The sequence below is a fragment of the Selaginella moellendorffii genome, unplaced genomic scaffold, assembly GCF_000143415.4.
Source record: "Selaginella moellendorffii unplaced genomic scaffold, v1.0 SELMOscaffold_0, whole genome shotgun sequence".
Lineage (NCBI taxonomy): Eukaryota > Viridiplantae > Streptophyta > Lycopodiopsida > Selaginellales > Selaginellaceae > Selaginella > Selaginella moellendorffii.
The window spans coordinates 5,897,841-5,914,148 of record NW_003314261.1 but is presented as its reverse complement, the minus strand read 5'-3'; the positions used below and the strand labels follow the sequence as shown (position 1 = coordinate 5,914,148).

The window sequence follows — 16,308 nt, the reverse complement described above, 5'->3', positions numbered from 1 at the left end:
GTCGTAATCTTTTTTCCCCACTAATACAAGAATAAATTTTATTATTTCAACCAATGCATATGCATCAAGGCAGTGATAACAACGTTGCGAATGATTTGATAAATGTGAACATTATATAGCAGATATCACGGAGAAACCCTATCGTGAACAATCATGAAGTGCACAGATGATGGGATCAGAAGGGTCAAAGAAAATTTGAAAGAGGAACTCGTGTTGCGTGTGATGAATATAGATTCAAAGCCTGGTGCTCTGACCATGAAGTTCTCTGTCACGGATGACAGAGAAATACTCGAGGCAATTGCATCACACCAAGTTTCAAGTTTAATAGATTCATGTGGTGCCCGTCTGAATTCGTTTGTAAAATTCCTGGACTACGCGTTCCTTGAGACAAATGGGAAACAGTAAGTGTATTTTCCTTTTGACAGAGCATTTTAAACACCAAAATATTCTGTAGGTCATTGATTGTTTCGGATGCATGTTTCCTGGATGGTGGAGTATGGAAGCGCACACACTCAAACCCTATCCTTCAAGATATGAAAGTGGTAAGTCCTTTCTTTGGTTTTAATTCTAAAATAACTGCTACAATTGAACTTGCCAGGGTCAAAAACGAGCCCAGGAGTCCATGGAAAAGGTATTTCACGTCTAAACCAGTTTATTCAATTTGTGCCCTTTGATACAGGGAGAGAGCTCAAAAAAGGCCGTCATAAAAGAGGTGTTCATCAAAGAAATCAGTGACCGTTCTTACAGGTGGTCCTTCCGTGCAAGAGTCACACACAAGAACAAGTTGATACATTTCAACACGAAAAGATCTGGATGCATAATGTCATTTGACGTTGTCGATGTCCAGGGAACAGAGATTAGAATTATTGGCTCTGACGATTGTGCCTTGGTTTTGTCAGATAAGATTGTACAGGGTACAGTGTATTCATTTTCTGGTAGTGGTGGAATATGACGTTCCAATCAGGCATACACACCATTTGAAGCGACATGGGAGATTCAGGCTAACAAAGGTATGGAGTTTACAGCTTTGGATGAGGATGCAACGTTCCCAAGAATTGTCTTGGCAAAAACAAGCATATTAAGTGCGTGTCAGAAGGAAAGGGACTCTTTTGTCGATGTGGTTGGTATCATAATATGGATTGGTACAATTACAGTAACATCTCGTGACAGTGGAACTTTTGTGAAGAAGAGAACATTGTGTCTAGGTGATGATTCAGGCCACAGTGTTGATCTATGTCTCTGGGATTTAAAAGCAGAAGAAGAGGGCTCATATATACAGGAGCAGATAGACAGTGGAGTTCAGCCAATAATATGTGTCAAGGGTGGAAAAGTATCGGACTACAATGGTAAATCACTTTCAGCAATTGGTGTGAGCACCATTCTTATTGAACCGGAAATGGAAGCAGTGGCTGATTTGAGAGAATGGATGACATTGTACTACAATGTCACTAACTTCATACATTTGAGCACTTCATCATCCAGACAGACTGTTAGCTGCACCACTACTTTATCAGAGATATCAAACATGCAGTTAAAGGTGTTAGAGAGTTCCCCTATCTATAGAGTGATAGCTACTGTGAAGGAAATGAAGACAGATGAGTTTTACTATAATGCATGCATCAATGTCGTGAATGCACGGCAATGTGGCAAAAAAACTACCCGAACAGCAGATGGTTGGTTATGCAATTATTGCAATTTTGAGTCTGCCAACATGGAGTTCAAGTATGCTCTAAAGATGTGCATCGAGGATAGTAGCAGTCATGTGTGGGCCATTGCATTTCAAGAGGCTGCACAGGAAATAGTGGGAATGTCAACAAAGGAACTAGCTACAATGCGAGATGAGAACTACCCTGCATTTTCACTACTTATCGATGGTATCCGCTCAAAGATTTACAAATTCAAAATCCGGAGCAAGCTTGAAAAATACCAAGACATGGAGAAGCTAAGGTTCTATATACTTGGACTTGACACCTAAGGTATGCAGATTCCATTCTAATCTTTTACACGTTGATATATTTATCTGTGTTTTGTTTTATAGTTACATGGAACTTGCAAAAACAAATAAAATAAAACACACCTCCTAGCAAACATCAGCTCTGTTTGATGGTTATCTGTAGCAAGAAAGGAATGTCAAGATACAAAAACTAAAAAAGGGAAAGAACAACAACACATGATTCTCAAGTGGACAATAAATGACAAATGCATCAACTGTATCAGAATTTAGCATGTTATAATGAACAAACACATAGACCACCAGAAAATACAGTCATTTATACTTCAATACACATCACTTGCTTGCAAATGCAAAACCAGCCATTCTATACCAAAAAACCCTTTACCATACCATCCCATTAACTACTCTTACCTCTGGAATGCCCAAATAATATACCAAATTGAGGAATATGATTGAGCCACCTCTTCATGTGTTGAATAATTCTTTTAAGCTTTGAGTCCAAGCTTGTATTATTCTATTCCAGTTAAACATTTAAGAAATAGTGTTTGGTTGCAATCACTTAGTAAAAACTGTTACATATTGAACTTAAGCAAGATTTAATAAATTGTTCTCTTTTTAGAATTAGCATCTAACTATCCCAACGGAGCTGGGTTCCCTGCTAGTATACCTAAAATAAATTTAGATATTTTAGGATATTCTAACGTATATTCTTAAAATTATAAACACTTCCTAGTATATTCATCTTTATTCTATCATATAGATTAATAAATTAAAAAATTCATAGCTCTAGAAATAATACTCAAACACTAAGTTCAATAGTTATTATTAATACAAAGTCATTAAATAGATGCAAACTTCAAACTTTCACTAAACTTTATTATCATCATAAAGACAATTGATATTTTTCTTCACTCAAAATCTTTTTATTTTTCAGCTAAGTTTAAAGTAAAAAAGTGTTACTTAACTTGAAGATATTCCCAATCATTATTATATCAACTTTAAGCACATTGTGTTATTTGATAAAACAAAATATCAAACTTATTTTATTTTTAATATAGATACTTTTATAAAAACTTTTAAAAATTAAACTTACCACTTATGATGCTTATGAGAAAGAATGATGCAGACATGCAACCAAGAAGAAATATCTAATCCAAAAGTATTAATAAATATTTGAATTTTTTGTTCTAAAGTTTATAAGTTTAAGTAAAGTTTAATTTTTTTTAACTTGTTCAGAGACATACAAAACAAAACAGTAAAAAAAAAAATTTAAAGATCCACTTATTCAAAAATACTATACTAAAAAGTTCTTGAGTGTCACTAATCATGGTGATAGTGTTATTGATAACACAAGAAAAAAAAACAAATTGTTAAATTATTCTAAAATAATCAGAATATTCCTTGATTATAAAAAAAATATAAAGTGCTAAGGGATGGTGTTTGTTATTCTTAGCTTCATTATATTTTACCACTACTTATTAAGGAGGTTTTTTCTGTGTTTTGACTAATTCTAAAATGTTTGAAATAAATCTTATAGTGATAGAAATTCGTTTATTAGTTAAAAATTACAAAATATCATGAAAATTAATACTATTTTAAGATTTTTTAATAAAAAAAAATTAGATCAACATAGCATTTTCCAATAAGAAAATAAAACCATTCCATCATAAATCTAAAAAGATATATCTCAAGCATTAATCTCACTATAATCTCAACTCTTAATTACCTTAATTAAAAAAAGGGAGAGCAAATAAAAAAACATTTAAAATACTATATTAATACCATTTAACTTATTTGGAAATAATGTAGTATACGTGATTAGTGTAATTATTATATTAAAATAGAGATTTATATATATATAAAACACAACATTAAGTTAAAATTTAAAGGTTTAAGACTCATGATTAAGATTACATTTTTTCTTATCAATTAAAAAACTTTTTAAAAATTTTAGAAGTCCTCTTTTAGTTAGAATATTATTTGAGAGTTTATGTTGGACGTTTATACTTTTGCTTTGGAAGGGGGTAAAGTTTCAAATGATCAAGGCCTTTTGTTATAGTTAGTTTGATCACGCTGGAGCCATGAAAGAAATAGCAACGCACCAACATGGCTTTTTGTCAAAGACAATGCGCTGACTATAAAAGACCTGCCCGCTCATCCGACCGACTCACAGCCTAATTTTTACCCATCTATTTGTCTGTTGACACTTCTTGGCCTTCGCCTTAAAGGGCGCCCAAGATCATCTCATCCTCTCTCTCCTCCTCCTTCGATCATCCCAGCGAGCGCGGCGAGCTTCGAAAGAGCAGCTCGATCCAATGGAGTCGATGGCGGCGACCGCCCTCCTCGCCCTTCTCTCGATCGCCCTCCACAATGCAGGTAAACAATGCCCATCCTTCTTGTTCTTGGCCGAGAGGAAAAAGCAAAGAAATCCTCGATCTTGGTTCTCTTCCCGCTTCTTCTTCAAGATTGCGATCCAGAGGAGAGAATTTCATGGCGCTCGAATTGATCGAGTGTCCCTTCCTAGTTCCATGCGCCGAGCCTAATGGATTGTTTCTCGCAGGGGCAGTGACGATCGCGATCAACAACTCGTGCCCATTCCCAGTGTGGCCGGGGTGGATCAGCGGCGAGGGCGGCGAGCTCCCCCAGCTGGGCGCCCAGCTGGAGTCCATGCAGTCCATGCAGCTCGACGTACCGCGCGGCTGGGGCGGCCGCTTCTGGGGCCGCACGGGCTGCCTCTTCGACACCGCCACCGGCCGCGGTACGTGCCAGACGGGCGACTGCGGCAACTCCCTCGCCTGCGGTGCCGCCGGCGGCATACCGCCCGTGACGCTCACCGAGTTCAAGCTCAACGGCTACGACGCCCGCGACTTTTACGACGTCTCTCTCGTGGATGGCTACAATCTCCCCGTCCGCGTCACGCCCTCGGACGCGCGCTGCCCCGCGGTGGGCTGCCACAGCGACGTCAACGCCAATTGCCCGCGCGAGCTCCAGGTGGCGATCCATGGCCGCGTCGTCGGCTGCAAGAGCGCTTGCGAGGCGTTCCAGACGGATGCGTTTTGCTGCCGCGGCGCGCACAGCCAGTCCCAGTCGTGCTCGCCCACGCAGTACTCGCGGATCTTCAAGCAGCACTGCCCCCAGGCCTACAGCTACGCGTATGACGACCTGAGCAGCACTTTCACCTGCGCGTCCGGGGCTGGATACGCCATCGAGTTCTGCCCCGGCGGCGCGGGAGCCCAGCAGCAGCGGCGCCGCCCGCCCCGCCGCCATGGTTTGGAAGATATAGTACTTAATGCTGCTGGTCATGGTGGTCATGGTCGTGTTGTGAATAGCTCCCGTGATGGCGCTCGTTACCACCGCCGCCAGGGTCACCACCACCACCAACGGTAACACAAGTGGTTCATCGTTTACAAACAATACAAAAGATTCTTGATATGAATCTTAAGATCCCCTCTCTTTTTTTCTTGAATTATTCTTTTTGCCAAGAAAAAGGAATACAAAGTTTTGCGAAAACTTTACAGTCTTTAGCATTGTTTGAACATGATTGAGCTTTTGCATGATCTACTTAGAGAAAAAGATAAAATGTTTTGCAATTCTTCACAAGCATTGTTTACATTGTAGCTATTGATGGGGCTGCGTTGTTGATTTTAAGCCAAGCTGGCCTCAAGTTTCCACTCGCAGTCGTCATTGTCGGAAGCATTCGCCTGGCTTCCACAATTGTGTCCTCGGCCTTCTCTTGGAAATATGGCATCTTCAAGGCGTTTTGTGCCGAGATCCTCCTTGCCGTATCAATCGCCAGCATCCTCTTGAGCAGCTCCACCGCGTTGGGGTCTTTAATTCTGCTTCTCACGTCCTACGTCATCTTCTCCAAGATCCTCTCGCATGCTCGTTCTCGGCGCTTGTCTTGATAGCCCATGTCACAGCCATCGATGTCCAGCTTCTTGGCAAAATCAGCCACAAAATAGTTGAGCGAGTCTCCATCCTCTTCGTCGGGCACGTCAAAGGGATTGCTACCCAGGAGCATCTCCGCGAATATACACCCGGCGCTCCACACGTCGATTGCGGTGCCAAAGCTGGTGGCACCCTTGAGAAGCTCCGGAGCGTTAAACGTTAGGGTCCCGACCTTGTTCGACCAGGGACGTGTCTGCAGCCTCCTCGCGGTAGTGAAGTCCGCCAGTTTCACCACAAACTTATTCTTCTCTCCATCCCTTTTGACGAGAACGTTGCTCGTCTTGATGTCTTGATGCACGATTCTGTGCGCGTGAATCCACGCCAGGCGCTCCAGGATCTGGCGCATCACGGCCTTGATGTCGTGCTCGCCAAGCTTGCGCGACGAGATCACATCGCGCAAACTCCCGTCCATGAGCTCCATCACCATGAATGTCCCCTGGTTGTTGCAGGTCAACCCAAGAAGATTGACAACGTTGTCGTGCGCTACCTCTTCCAGGATCTCCGACTCGTTGATGATGGTATCGTAAAGGTATTCGTGCTCGTACATCTTCTTCATGGCTACTTTGTCTCCAGTCTTTCGGTGGAACCCAACCCTTACCTCTCCGTCCGCTCCAGCGCCTAGCAACCTCGCGTCACTTGCCCACACATACTCTGCCATCGCTCGAAAAAATGAGTAGTTAGGAAAACCTAAAGGATTTGTTTATAGTAATTTGCAGAAAAGGCAGCTTCAAGAAAAAGATGGAGCTTATTTTAATGACAATGTAAAAAGCAAGGACAAAAAACTTCTTTAAATCTTGGTGGTGATGTCTCGCCCGGGAACGCACACAGCTGGCGGGGCCAACTCGAGCTGCGGGGTGTATGGCAGCATATTCTCCTTGAGCTTCCGGATCATGTCCAGCCCTACGTTGAGCGCGGTTGCAGAGGACCTGTCCGGGATCATCAAGAGAGCACCACCACTTGTCTACACACACACGAAAGAATAATAAAAAAAAGAACAGGATCAGAAAACATTGTAAAAACGTGCGAAGCTTTTTTGTTTACCAGAGTTCCTGGGTTTTGGCTATTGAGGGCCGAGATGTAAAACGCACGCTTGGTCCCAACGTTGATCTCAAAGTGCATCGTTCCTCGCGGGAAAACCGTGAGATCGCCCGGGTGCAAAAGGTTGATGCGTGGTACTCCTGGAAAAAATCACGGCATGAGAGAGAGAGAGAGAGAGAGAGAGAGAGAGAGAGAGAGAGAGATTTCGTACCGGCTGTATCCACGAATCCAACTTGAAGAGGCCCGCCAGAGACCAATGTGAGGAGCTCTGACGCTCGAGGGTGCGTGTGTGGCAGATTGACTCCACAGGGAACCATGTTAAAGTGTACATAAGTTATCCCCTGGGACCTGCAAGCAAAACAAAGGACAACCTCCATCAACTCGAGCTAACAGAACGAAAGGCAAAGCGGAAGACAAAGTACTCGATTCCTGGGAAGAGTGTGATGTTGATCGCGGCGCGAAGGCCACCAGGTCCATTGCTCACGTCGCCATTCTTGAACACATCTCGCAGCACGAAGTCGCTGAGAGCTCCCGGGCTGTCGAAATCTTGCAGCGGGTCGGGGTCGGCGGCACTCACAAACACATTCCCTGCGACAGCGCCCAAGATCAGCACCACCAGTATGAACTTCTTGTACTCCATAGCAAGAAGATCAAGATCTAGACCAAAGGAAAGATGATCTCTGGAAACTGAGAAGAGCGAAAAGGAGAAAGAAACGAGCGAACGAGTTGTGATGGAAGAGAGACGATAAATCTGCCAGAGGAAAGTGTGTGGTTTATATACAGTGGCAAGTCTTCAAAGTCTGTAAAAAAAACCCACAAACACGCGTTGATCACGACCAAGCTAGCGGTTACGTTTCTATATCTACCTTTGCAAATGAAAAGAGAACTAGACTATGCCTCTCGACCAAGTCTCACGCTCTAAAATCCACAGCTAGTCAATAAAAGTTAAAGCCAAGACGTAGACTTCACAATCTAGACATTCATTCATCTGACAGGTGTCCCGTCCTACACACCAATCTCTTTATTGTGTTTTAGATGGAAACTTCCACAAAATAAATAAGTGACAAGTACACCACAGCTGTGAGATCTCGGCAAATATTTTTTTCTCGTTCTTTTCTCTTCGCTCCATGTGCTGAGTGTCTGTCATAATCTATAGCGGGACAATTATCGCGAAAGCCAAACAGGAAAAAGAGAGTAGAAGAAAGCTACGCACGAATCGGGCTTACCAAACAAATCCGAGACCACTTCAAATGGATTAAAGTGACTCATCTCCAAATCCCTGCTCCAGTCTTCCCAGTCGCATCATCAAATCGTCACTCACAACTCCGTTTTGGCCGGGAGTTTCATCGACGCTGCTTTGGTAAGCTGGCTGTAGTTTCCTTTCTCCATGAAGAGCTGTGAATAGTGGTGCTTGCAATACAGCATACCTTCCAGGGCCGCGTAGTTTGAGGGGCTGATTACGCAACCTCCGTGCGTGCATTTGAAGCAAGACTTGTGATAAGATTGACCCTCCACGCTAACCTGGAAACCAGCAGAGAAAAGCTTTAGCTCCACGGCTTTTCTCGAAGTTTCTTTCTCACCTTTTCGAGAGGATACACCGTCTTGGAGCAGCTGACGCATTTCTCTTGAGTTCCAGAAAACAATCTACTCAGCTTGCTCACGACTGGCTTCGAGGGGACCTGCACAGAAGGAGAAGTTATCGTTTTCAGTGAAGCTTTTCTTTCTTCCATGTCTAAAGTCACGAACGACTAAGACGAACCGTTTCACGTTCACGTTCTTGTTTGAGCGAATTTTTCGGCGTTCCAACTGCAAAGGAAAAGAGTGGAAGGAAAGCAACACCATAAGAATGCCATTTTTCTTCATCAAGAAAAAGACTTTACCGCTGTCGAAACTCTTGTCAAAACTTCCAGTCTTTCTGAAGAGCTGCTCCAAATGTGGCTTGCAATACAAGACGCCTTCCAACGATGCATAGTTGCTAAGCTGAAAAGGAAAAAAAAAAAAAAATAACAAGGAGAAGAAATGGGAAAACGATGGCCAAAAACATTACTTTGAGGGTTCCCTTGCAATGCTGGCATCGAAAGCACGCCTTGTGATAGAGCACCCCATCGGCGCTTAGCTGATCTACCAGATACACTGTCTTCTCGCAAGACTTACATTTTTGCTGCCTCACTGCGAACGCCATGTTTCCTCCACCAAATTCGGATCCGCGAGGCGCGCGCTCCAATTGATCAGCTCGGGAATTGGTGGAGGAGCGCGGCGCCTCAGATCTGCGAGCTCGAATGGAGGATCATCCCGTCGCGTGCCGGCCCAGGAGGAGAAAACCCTAGCCCCGGTATAAATGGCGGGAACGTGGAGCCTCGCTGGCCGTTGGATCCAGCTCATCATTCCTCCCACGTTAATGAGGACTTTTTGAGTGCGTTTCAGCCAGTGGAATCTTTCCCAAAGATCAAAAACTTTGCTGCTCGAACTGTAAAAAGAGAGAGTTCTTGGTTGATCAAATCATCCAAGAAAACTTCCAAGCTCTTGTGATCTTCGGAAAACTTCCAAACTCTTGTGATCATCTCCAAGCATCGGAAATCTTCCCAGCTCCTGAGAACATCGTATGGATGGAGTAGCGGATTTCCACTCTTCTTCTTTTCCAGCTTCACGGACCCCAAGACATAACGAAGCCGTGAGGACTGTAAGCTTTGGTATCCGGCCAGGAATCCTCGACGATAAAACCCCTGCTCGACTCACTCCAAATCCAGTGACACTCATCGCTTTGCCGACGAATCTCCGCCACCATGAAGCGTCTCATCCTGTCCCTGCCCATCCTGCTCGCTTCCTCGGCGACTTTGGCAGCCATATCCACCAGTCCATCGCTGCTGAGCGCACCGTGGAGAAACCTCTCCTCGTCTTCACGGATCACCACCGGAGAAAGCCACTCCATCTTTGGAACGATGTACCACTTGCTCGTCACGCGCTCTGGAGCCGACGCAAAAGTTTGGAATCCTTCCACGTTCATCCACCAGCCTTTCCAGTGCCTAGAGTTCACAGTCGAGTCTCCATACGTGCTGCCTCGAAAGTCACTGCTCGTTGTGCACAGGAACTTCCACAGCGCAGGCTCGTAGAAGAGGTAGCCGTGCAGCAGAGCTCTTGAGCTCACTCGGATATCACCACTTCCAAAAAGCGACTCTAGTGTCCCCAGAGCCGCAGCTTTCGTCGGCAGAGTGAGCTGGTTCTTGAGTCGATTCTTCCTGTCCGCCAGAGTTTCTCCGACGTGAGGCCCCAGAAAAAACCCGAGAAACCGCTCGTTTCTCGAGGCGGTGGTGGTGGTGGAGATCTCCTCCATCTGCTGTTCTGACCTGAGTTGCTTCCACTTGGCGGCTTCGGGAGTTTGTAGACCAAAGGCTTCCCAAGGCCCAACGTAGAGCAAAAACTTCACGGAGACTTCCCAGTGCTCCACGACCGTAGATGGCTGCGGGTGCTTGAGACGAAAGAGAAAATCAAACTCTCCAACGGTGTTCACGGAGATCCTTTTCCTGTGAAGCCTACGCAACAGTTTTCTTGCTCGTCTCCTCTCGTACTTGTCACCACCGTTCTCAGTTTGCTCGCCATCAACCCCTTCAAGTCGTGTGGATACCATTTCTTCATCCTTGTCAACTGTGACGGGCTCCAAAACTTGCTGGGAGTAGAATATGGAGTCGATTCCCTCCAACGGAGCGAAACGAAGCACGAACTCGACACACTTTGCAAAGTGATCACCTGGAAAGAAAGAAAAAGAAACAGAGAACGCTCGTCATGGTTTACCATCGACTTTCAGCGTACCAAGTCTCGTGTTGCTGCTGGATTTTCTCGATAGAAACCAGTCTCTTGCATGGCCAGGATCAAGCTCCTCTATCCACCCGGCAGCGCAATCTCCAATCAATCCGCTGATCGAGGCAATAGGGAGCTAAAACCATTGGAAAATCAGTACCATTTCTTTAAAAGCACCAGAAAGCAAACCTCGTCGGAATCCAGCAGCAGTGGCGGGCCGGCAATCACAAATCCTACGTCCCGTTTCAGACTAATCAACCCACTGAATCGAGGATTGGAAACAAAATGCGCATACCCTTCCGGCAAGAGCTTCAGAAATTCCCAAGAAGAATGCACCTCCGCCATAGCTCCCGGCCACAAAACCCTAGCGCTAGAGCCCATTGCCGCTTCACAAGAATATTCGAGAGGATAAATGCCAAAGAAAAATGTGACCGTAATGTCCTGCGTCTCTAGTTGTGCCTATACTTTAACAGTAGTAGTTAGAAGCTATAAAGTTAACCCATATGAATTTAATGTGGCAAGGCTTCCTATTTTTAACTTCATTATATGCTATTATGTGAAACTTATTAAATAGAGTTGGTAAGTACTTTGGATCACAGCATATTGTCATTAACAATTAAGCACTTGCTTATGAGTGTAGGATGCCTTGATTGCCCGCCATACAATAATTATCATGACCATTGTTAGGATTATGTTTGGTGGTGCATGAACATGTGTTGAATCATAAGAGATTAAACTGTTATTCTAAATCTCAATTCCTTTAAGCAAGCAGTTGCAAATTCATTTGATTCTTCACAAGCAGCTATGATATTATATGTAACAGTGACTTCAATAAATTGTAGTGATGATTTTTTGTAAAAATACTCTAATACTGTTTAATATATCTAATTGTTAAAGAGACAGCTAAAGTGTGCTAATCAATATGTAATCTATATGAAGCTTAATGCATATTATTTTAGGCAAAGAATAAATATCAGTTAAATATGCTTATTACTACATACAGTGTGGTGTTGAGACTTGCATGTATAAACTTGAAGATGTTTTAGGGATCAAACAAACTCTAGAAGTGTGTATTTTCAAAATCTTACTCAAGTTCACATTGTGATATTTATCAATGGACTAAAGATATTACTATTGGCCAAAGAGGATGTTTATGATCTAGTGAAGAGCTGGATAGTTTTATTGAAAATTTTATGTTTACAAAGAATAAAATTTAGGAGGGAGCAATTCAAAGGCAATAATTCATTGTAAAGATAGAAAAATTGAGACTAACTCTATATATATATATATATATATTCCTTTGGGAACTATCTTAGTGATTACAGATTCTTAAAGGTAAAGTAAAATGAGAGAGAAATCCCAGCTATATTTTGTTGTGGACTGTTTGCATGTGGGAGTGAGTTCTTATAAGTTTCCTCTAACATTAGTGTTGGAGCTTTTTGCCATTTTCTTTTCTTGCACAAGATGTGGAGGAGGTAGAAAACTTTTTTACACGCCCAAGGAACATGATATTAGGTAGCAATTGCAAGATGCAGTATGCTGCAAATTGTTTGTGTGTCTTGAACTTCATATTTGCCATTTCTTGTGGGATTTTTCGGAGTTTGACCTTTTTCATTTTCCTACATACTTTCCCATATTCTATTGAATTCAAGGATTCTGGGTTTGCCCACACAACTTGGTAGAACATATATAATAATAGTGATGACCCCTCCTACACTTCTGGGAGCTAATGTGATGATAACCATGATAAATGAAATTTCACATATGTATATCAAGAGTCAAAGTTTAGTTATATAAGCCAAGGCTTTGGGTAATAAGTGATTGGCAAACAATCAGGTGCTCAAGACTAGCAACTGGTGGAATACATTTTCAAAAGTTTTTTGTAACTTATATGTCTATAATATTTTGAATTTATTAAATATACTCTGATACAAATAGATTTATTCATATAATATAAACAAAAAAGTCAATATAATCTTGAAATTTTTTGAATAAGATTCTTATTCTCAAATTTCAAGATTATATTGACTTTTTTTTTTTAATCTTATGTAGATATTATTTTTGTTGGTGAGGGACTCAAGTGGTGAAAAACAACTCACCAACAAAAAAAATATCCAAGTTGAGTTGATTGTTCTCTACAACATAGGAAAACTTAAAAAGGAGTAACATATGTATTGGTAAATTACATATGTAAAATCTAAAAAAAGAGTATATTTTCATTACAAATATTTATAATGAACTACTGGAAGTTTCTCAATTAGTCTTAACTTTTAGTTCTTTAGAATGAATTATGAGCCTTCTATATCTGGTATTTTTGTAAATTTAGAATTTTCAAGAAAACCATCCAACTCTCATTGAATCATTTCATGAACACACTTGTAGAGTTTGTTTGATCCTTAAAACATCTTCAAGCTTACACATGCAATTGTAAGCACCATAAATTAGCTATCTAATTGGTACTTATTTTCTGCCTCAAAAAATATGAATTAAGTTTCATATAGATTGCATATTTCTTAGATGTCTCTTTAATAGTTAGATATATTAAATTATTTTCCGAAAAGCTCATCACTATTATTTATTGAAGTCACTGTTATATGTAATGTTATATTGTAGTAGCTACATGTGAATTTCTCATAATTCAACATATATCCATGCACCATAGCAATAATCATGATAATTACAATCTCAAAGCCCTACACCTCACAAGCCATCAAGATTGTCTATTTAGAAGAAGTATGTCGGCCATTAAAGCATCCTAGTGAATACTTGCAAGAAATTGCTCAAAATTTGCTAATAGTAATATACTCTAGCTCAAGAGCAACAACCAACTTTATTTATTAAGTATCACATCTCATCCAACCTATGGGCAGCGTATAACAAAGCTGAGAATAGGAAGGCTAGCGATACCACATGATTCTTGATCTTGAGTTATCACTGGGGATTCACCTGTACAACCTGGTACAGTGTAAATCCGCATAGGATTTCCATCAAAGTCAATTTTATAGCCTCCAACTCCTGTTGCTAAAGTCTGGCACACACCACAATTGGAATATGTATTAGCTAGTCCAGCACAACCTGGTGCAGCATAGGTAGTAATGGCGGTGACCGCATCCACACTTTTAATAGTTAAAGAAATGATAATAATGATAAATAAACTTGCATATGTACTAGCCTTGAGCACCTTCATACTGATTGTTTGTTGATTGCTTATAATCTATATTACCTAAAGCTTTGGCCTTATATAGCTAAACTCTGACTTCCTACATACAACTTGTGGAATGAATTGTCAAAAGTTGTTTGTGACTTATTTGTCTACATCATTTTGAATTTATTAAATATACTTTGATAGAATCAGATTTATCTACGTAAGATAAACAAACAAGTCAACATAATCTTAAATAGATTTATCTAGCATATACCAAATAATGGATAAACTCTTGAGACCCTCACCAACAAAAATAGCCTATATACGTATTTAATTATACCTGGATCTTTTTAGCCTTTCATAAATGGGTAATAGTATATAGTTGTTGTAGTATATCATAAATTATTGGTCATGATATCATGGTTAGAAGGATAGTGTGTCACCAACCTTGTTAGCTACAACAATGTTTTTACAACAAAGACACATTTTGGTATACCAAAAATAATACTCTGAGATTTGATTGTTTATTATTGTTTAGAGTTTGTAAATAGAGAAGCTTGATCATGGTCATATAAGAGATTTATCGCTATCTAGAAATTCCAGTAGCAACATTTGACTAACTTGGTAATATTTTGAAAGTTAAATAAAATATATGATAACTAGATAAACTTGAAAACTTTTGTGTAGGCTTTAGAGTAAAAAAGTCTCTATCAATACTGTTGGAGAGTGACATTTTAAGCATTATAGCCATCTCTTGCCATATAGAAGTTTCTGTAAAGTTGTGCCCTTAAAATTGACTTACAAACTTTTAAAGTAAAGTAATATAATAAACATCAAATTATATAGTAATGTAAAAATAATATGTAATCACTATTTATATCTAGAGAGCAAATGAAAGTGTGTACCTAAGTTATTCCAGAAAAAGAAAAACCAAGAGCTTTTCAAAAATAATGAAAAGTATAAAAAAGAGAAAGAATAAACAGAATAATATAATTTTGGAATTTTTATGTTCATAAACATAATTAGGTCCTTTACAATTGTCCTAATCTCAAAACATCTAGTCACCGAGCATGAAATCTCACAATCAAACTAATTAACCCATCAAATCAAAGATTTAAATGACATATGTATATTTAAGTGGCGAGCACCCAAGAAGAATGTGCCTTTGTCATAACTTCCAACCTAGTAATAAATTCCAAAAGAAATAAACTTAAAAAAATAGGCTATACATGTTTGGGGGTTGACCTTAAAACTGTACAATTGAACCCTAATGATTATATGCAATTTGTGTGGTTAAATTTAAATGATTAGATTAAGTCATTTAATGAGTTAGTTTTAAAATAATTGTAACACACAAAACCCTAAGTTGTGCCATGTGGTAGTGGCTGAAGTTCCATGGTATATCCAAGATCTACAAAATCTTAGTGACTTTACATTATGGCATAGCTAAGGTTCTTGGAGGTGAGTGAATCTTCAATTTCAGCATTTTGACAAGATATGACAAGACTTGGGAGTTGTAGCGCACGTGGTTTTGACCCTTTATCCTATGGTGATTTACCATAGGATAACACCACGAAGCGGAACCTAAACCCTCTTTGTGCCACGTGACAGATGCCACATGTCACATGCCACGTGTCCATGCCACGTGTCCACAGGAACCCGAGGTTCAGGGCGTTGGGCCACTGAACGAAGGAACGGTGCCAAACTCCCAAGCGTGATGCCAAGGAGTGATGGAACCGGACCACGGAGCAACTCCCGAGCATATAGCCCAAGGAGCGAAGGAACAGGGGCCCGGAGCGACTTGGAACAGTCCTAGAGCAACCAGCTCCCAATTCTTTAGTCTTTATAGCAAAGCTAAGACTTTTTTAAAGATGAGCCAATGCACTTATCTCACATGGGAAGCAAGGTAACATGCTCTAGCCTTGAGCTAGAGCACATTCACACCTTGCTTAAACCTATGAATTAGAGTTATATCACGATTAGGTGGCATATTGGAGGTGGAGCGCACTATGGCAAAGTTTATGTGCTATGGAGTATAGCATATGGCTTGAAGTCTTGTGGTAGAGTTATCTTGGAGGCAAATTACCCAAAAATAATGCCATGAATTTATTATAAGCAACTAAAGAAAACAACTTAAGAGTAAAAGTTTTGGGATATTTAGGGTTAAGTTTCTTTGGGTTTAAATAGTATTGAGTTAGATGACATCTCAAAAAGTCTAAATTTAAGAGCATACATTTGTACTTGTAGTTTCGCTAGCAACATTTTGTGAGAATGTGTTTTTGATAATGTTGTTTAGTCCCTATTAGACATAGGGAATGTACATTTATGTTTCATCAAAACAAAAGTTTAATGAATTATAACATGTTTGGACCAAAAGTTTTAATTTGCAAAGTCAAAAGTGAGAGTAGACTCTCAAGAAGCACTTGAA

The 16,308-nt window shown here is 40.7% G+C and overlaps 5 protein-coding genes across 7 annotated transcripts; 1 reads left to right on the top strand and 4 right to left on the bottom strand.

Annotated features, from left to right (window-relative positions):
- The first annotated feature begins 4,278 nt into the window (after window positions 1-4,278).
- On the top strand, window positions 4,279-5,341 carry LOC9642710 (pathogenesis-related protein 5). The gene is made up of 2 exons (XM_002961213.1): window positions 4,279-4,330; window positions 4,515-5,341. The coding sequence occupies exons 1-2, from the start codon at window positions 4,279-4,281 to the stop codon at window positions 5,339-5,341; spliced, it is 879 nt and encodes a 292-aa protein (XP_002961259.1).
- Window positions 5,342-5,804: 463 nt separating this feature from the next.
- LOC9642709 (cell division control protein 2 homolog 3) lies at window positions 5,805-6,560 on the bottom strand. Its single transcript, XM_002960564.2, has one exon. The coding sequence runs from the start codon at window positions 6,558-6,560 to the stop codon at window positions 5,805-5,807; it is 756 nt and encodes a 251-aa protein (XP_002960610.2).
- Window positions 6,561-6,628: 68 nt separating this feature from the next.
- Window positions 6,629-7,707, bottom strand: LOC112345126 (putative germin-like protein 2-1). The gene is made up of 4 exons (XM_024671234.1): window positions 7,363-7,707; window positions 7,152-7,288; window positions 6,944-7,080; window positions 6,629-6,863 (listed from the first exon to the last, which is right to left on the bottom strand). Exons 1-4 carry the CDS (start codon window positions 7,578-7,580, stop codon window positions 6,690-6,692), a joined length of 666 nt encoding a protein of 221 aa, XP_024527002.1. The 5' UTR covers window positions 7,581-7,707; the 3' UTR covers window positions 6,629-6,689.
- Window positions 7,708-7,938: 231 nt separating this feature from the next.
- Window positions 7,939-9,263, bottom strand: LOC9632769 (LIM domain-containing protein WLIM2b). 2 transcript variants are annotated; one of them, XM_024671251.1, is made up of 6 exons: window positions 8,988-9,263; window positions 8,821-8,920; window positions 8,700-8,746; window positions 8,521-8,619; window positions 8,368-8,461; window positions 7,939-8,309 (listed from the first exon to the last, which is right to left on the bottom strand). In XM_024671251.1, the coding sequence occupies exons 1-6, from the start codon at window positions 9,120-9,122 to the stop codon at window positions 8,284-8,286; spliced, it is 501 nt and encodes a 166-aa protein (XP_024527019.1). In that variant the 5' UTR covers window positions 9,123-9,263; the 3' UTR covers window positions 7,939-8,283. The 2 variants fall into 2 exon arrangements, with proteins under 2 accessions (XP_024527019.1, XP_024527011.1); XM_024671243.1 differs by having other exon boundaries at window positions 7,939-8,461.
- Window positions 9,264-9,375: 112 nt separating this feature from the next.
- LOC9632768 lies at window positions 9,376-11,152 on the bottom strand. 2 transcript variants are annotated; one of them, XM_024671226.1, is made up of 4 exons: window positions 11,031-11,152; window positions 10,925-10,985; window positions 10,748-10,871; window positions 9,376-10,684 (listed from the first exon to the last, which is right to left on the bottom strand). In XM_024671226.1, the coding sequence occupies exons 1-4, from the start codon at window positions 11,114-11,116 to the stop codon at window positions 9,585-9,587; spliced, it is 1,371 nt and encodes a 456-aa protein (XP_024526994.1). In that variant the 5' UTR covers window positions 11,117-11,152; the 3' UTR covers window positions 9,376-9,584. The 2 variants fall into 2 exon arrangements, with proteins under 2 accessions (XP_024526994.1, XP_024526990.1); XM_024671222.1 differs by having other exon boundaries at window positions 10,925-11,152.
- Window positions 11,153-16,308: the final 5,156 nt, after the last annotated feature.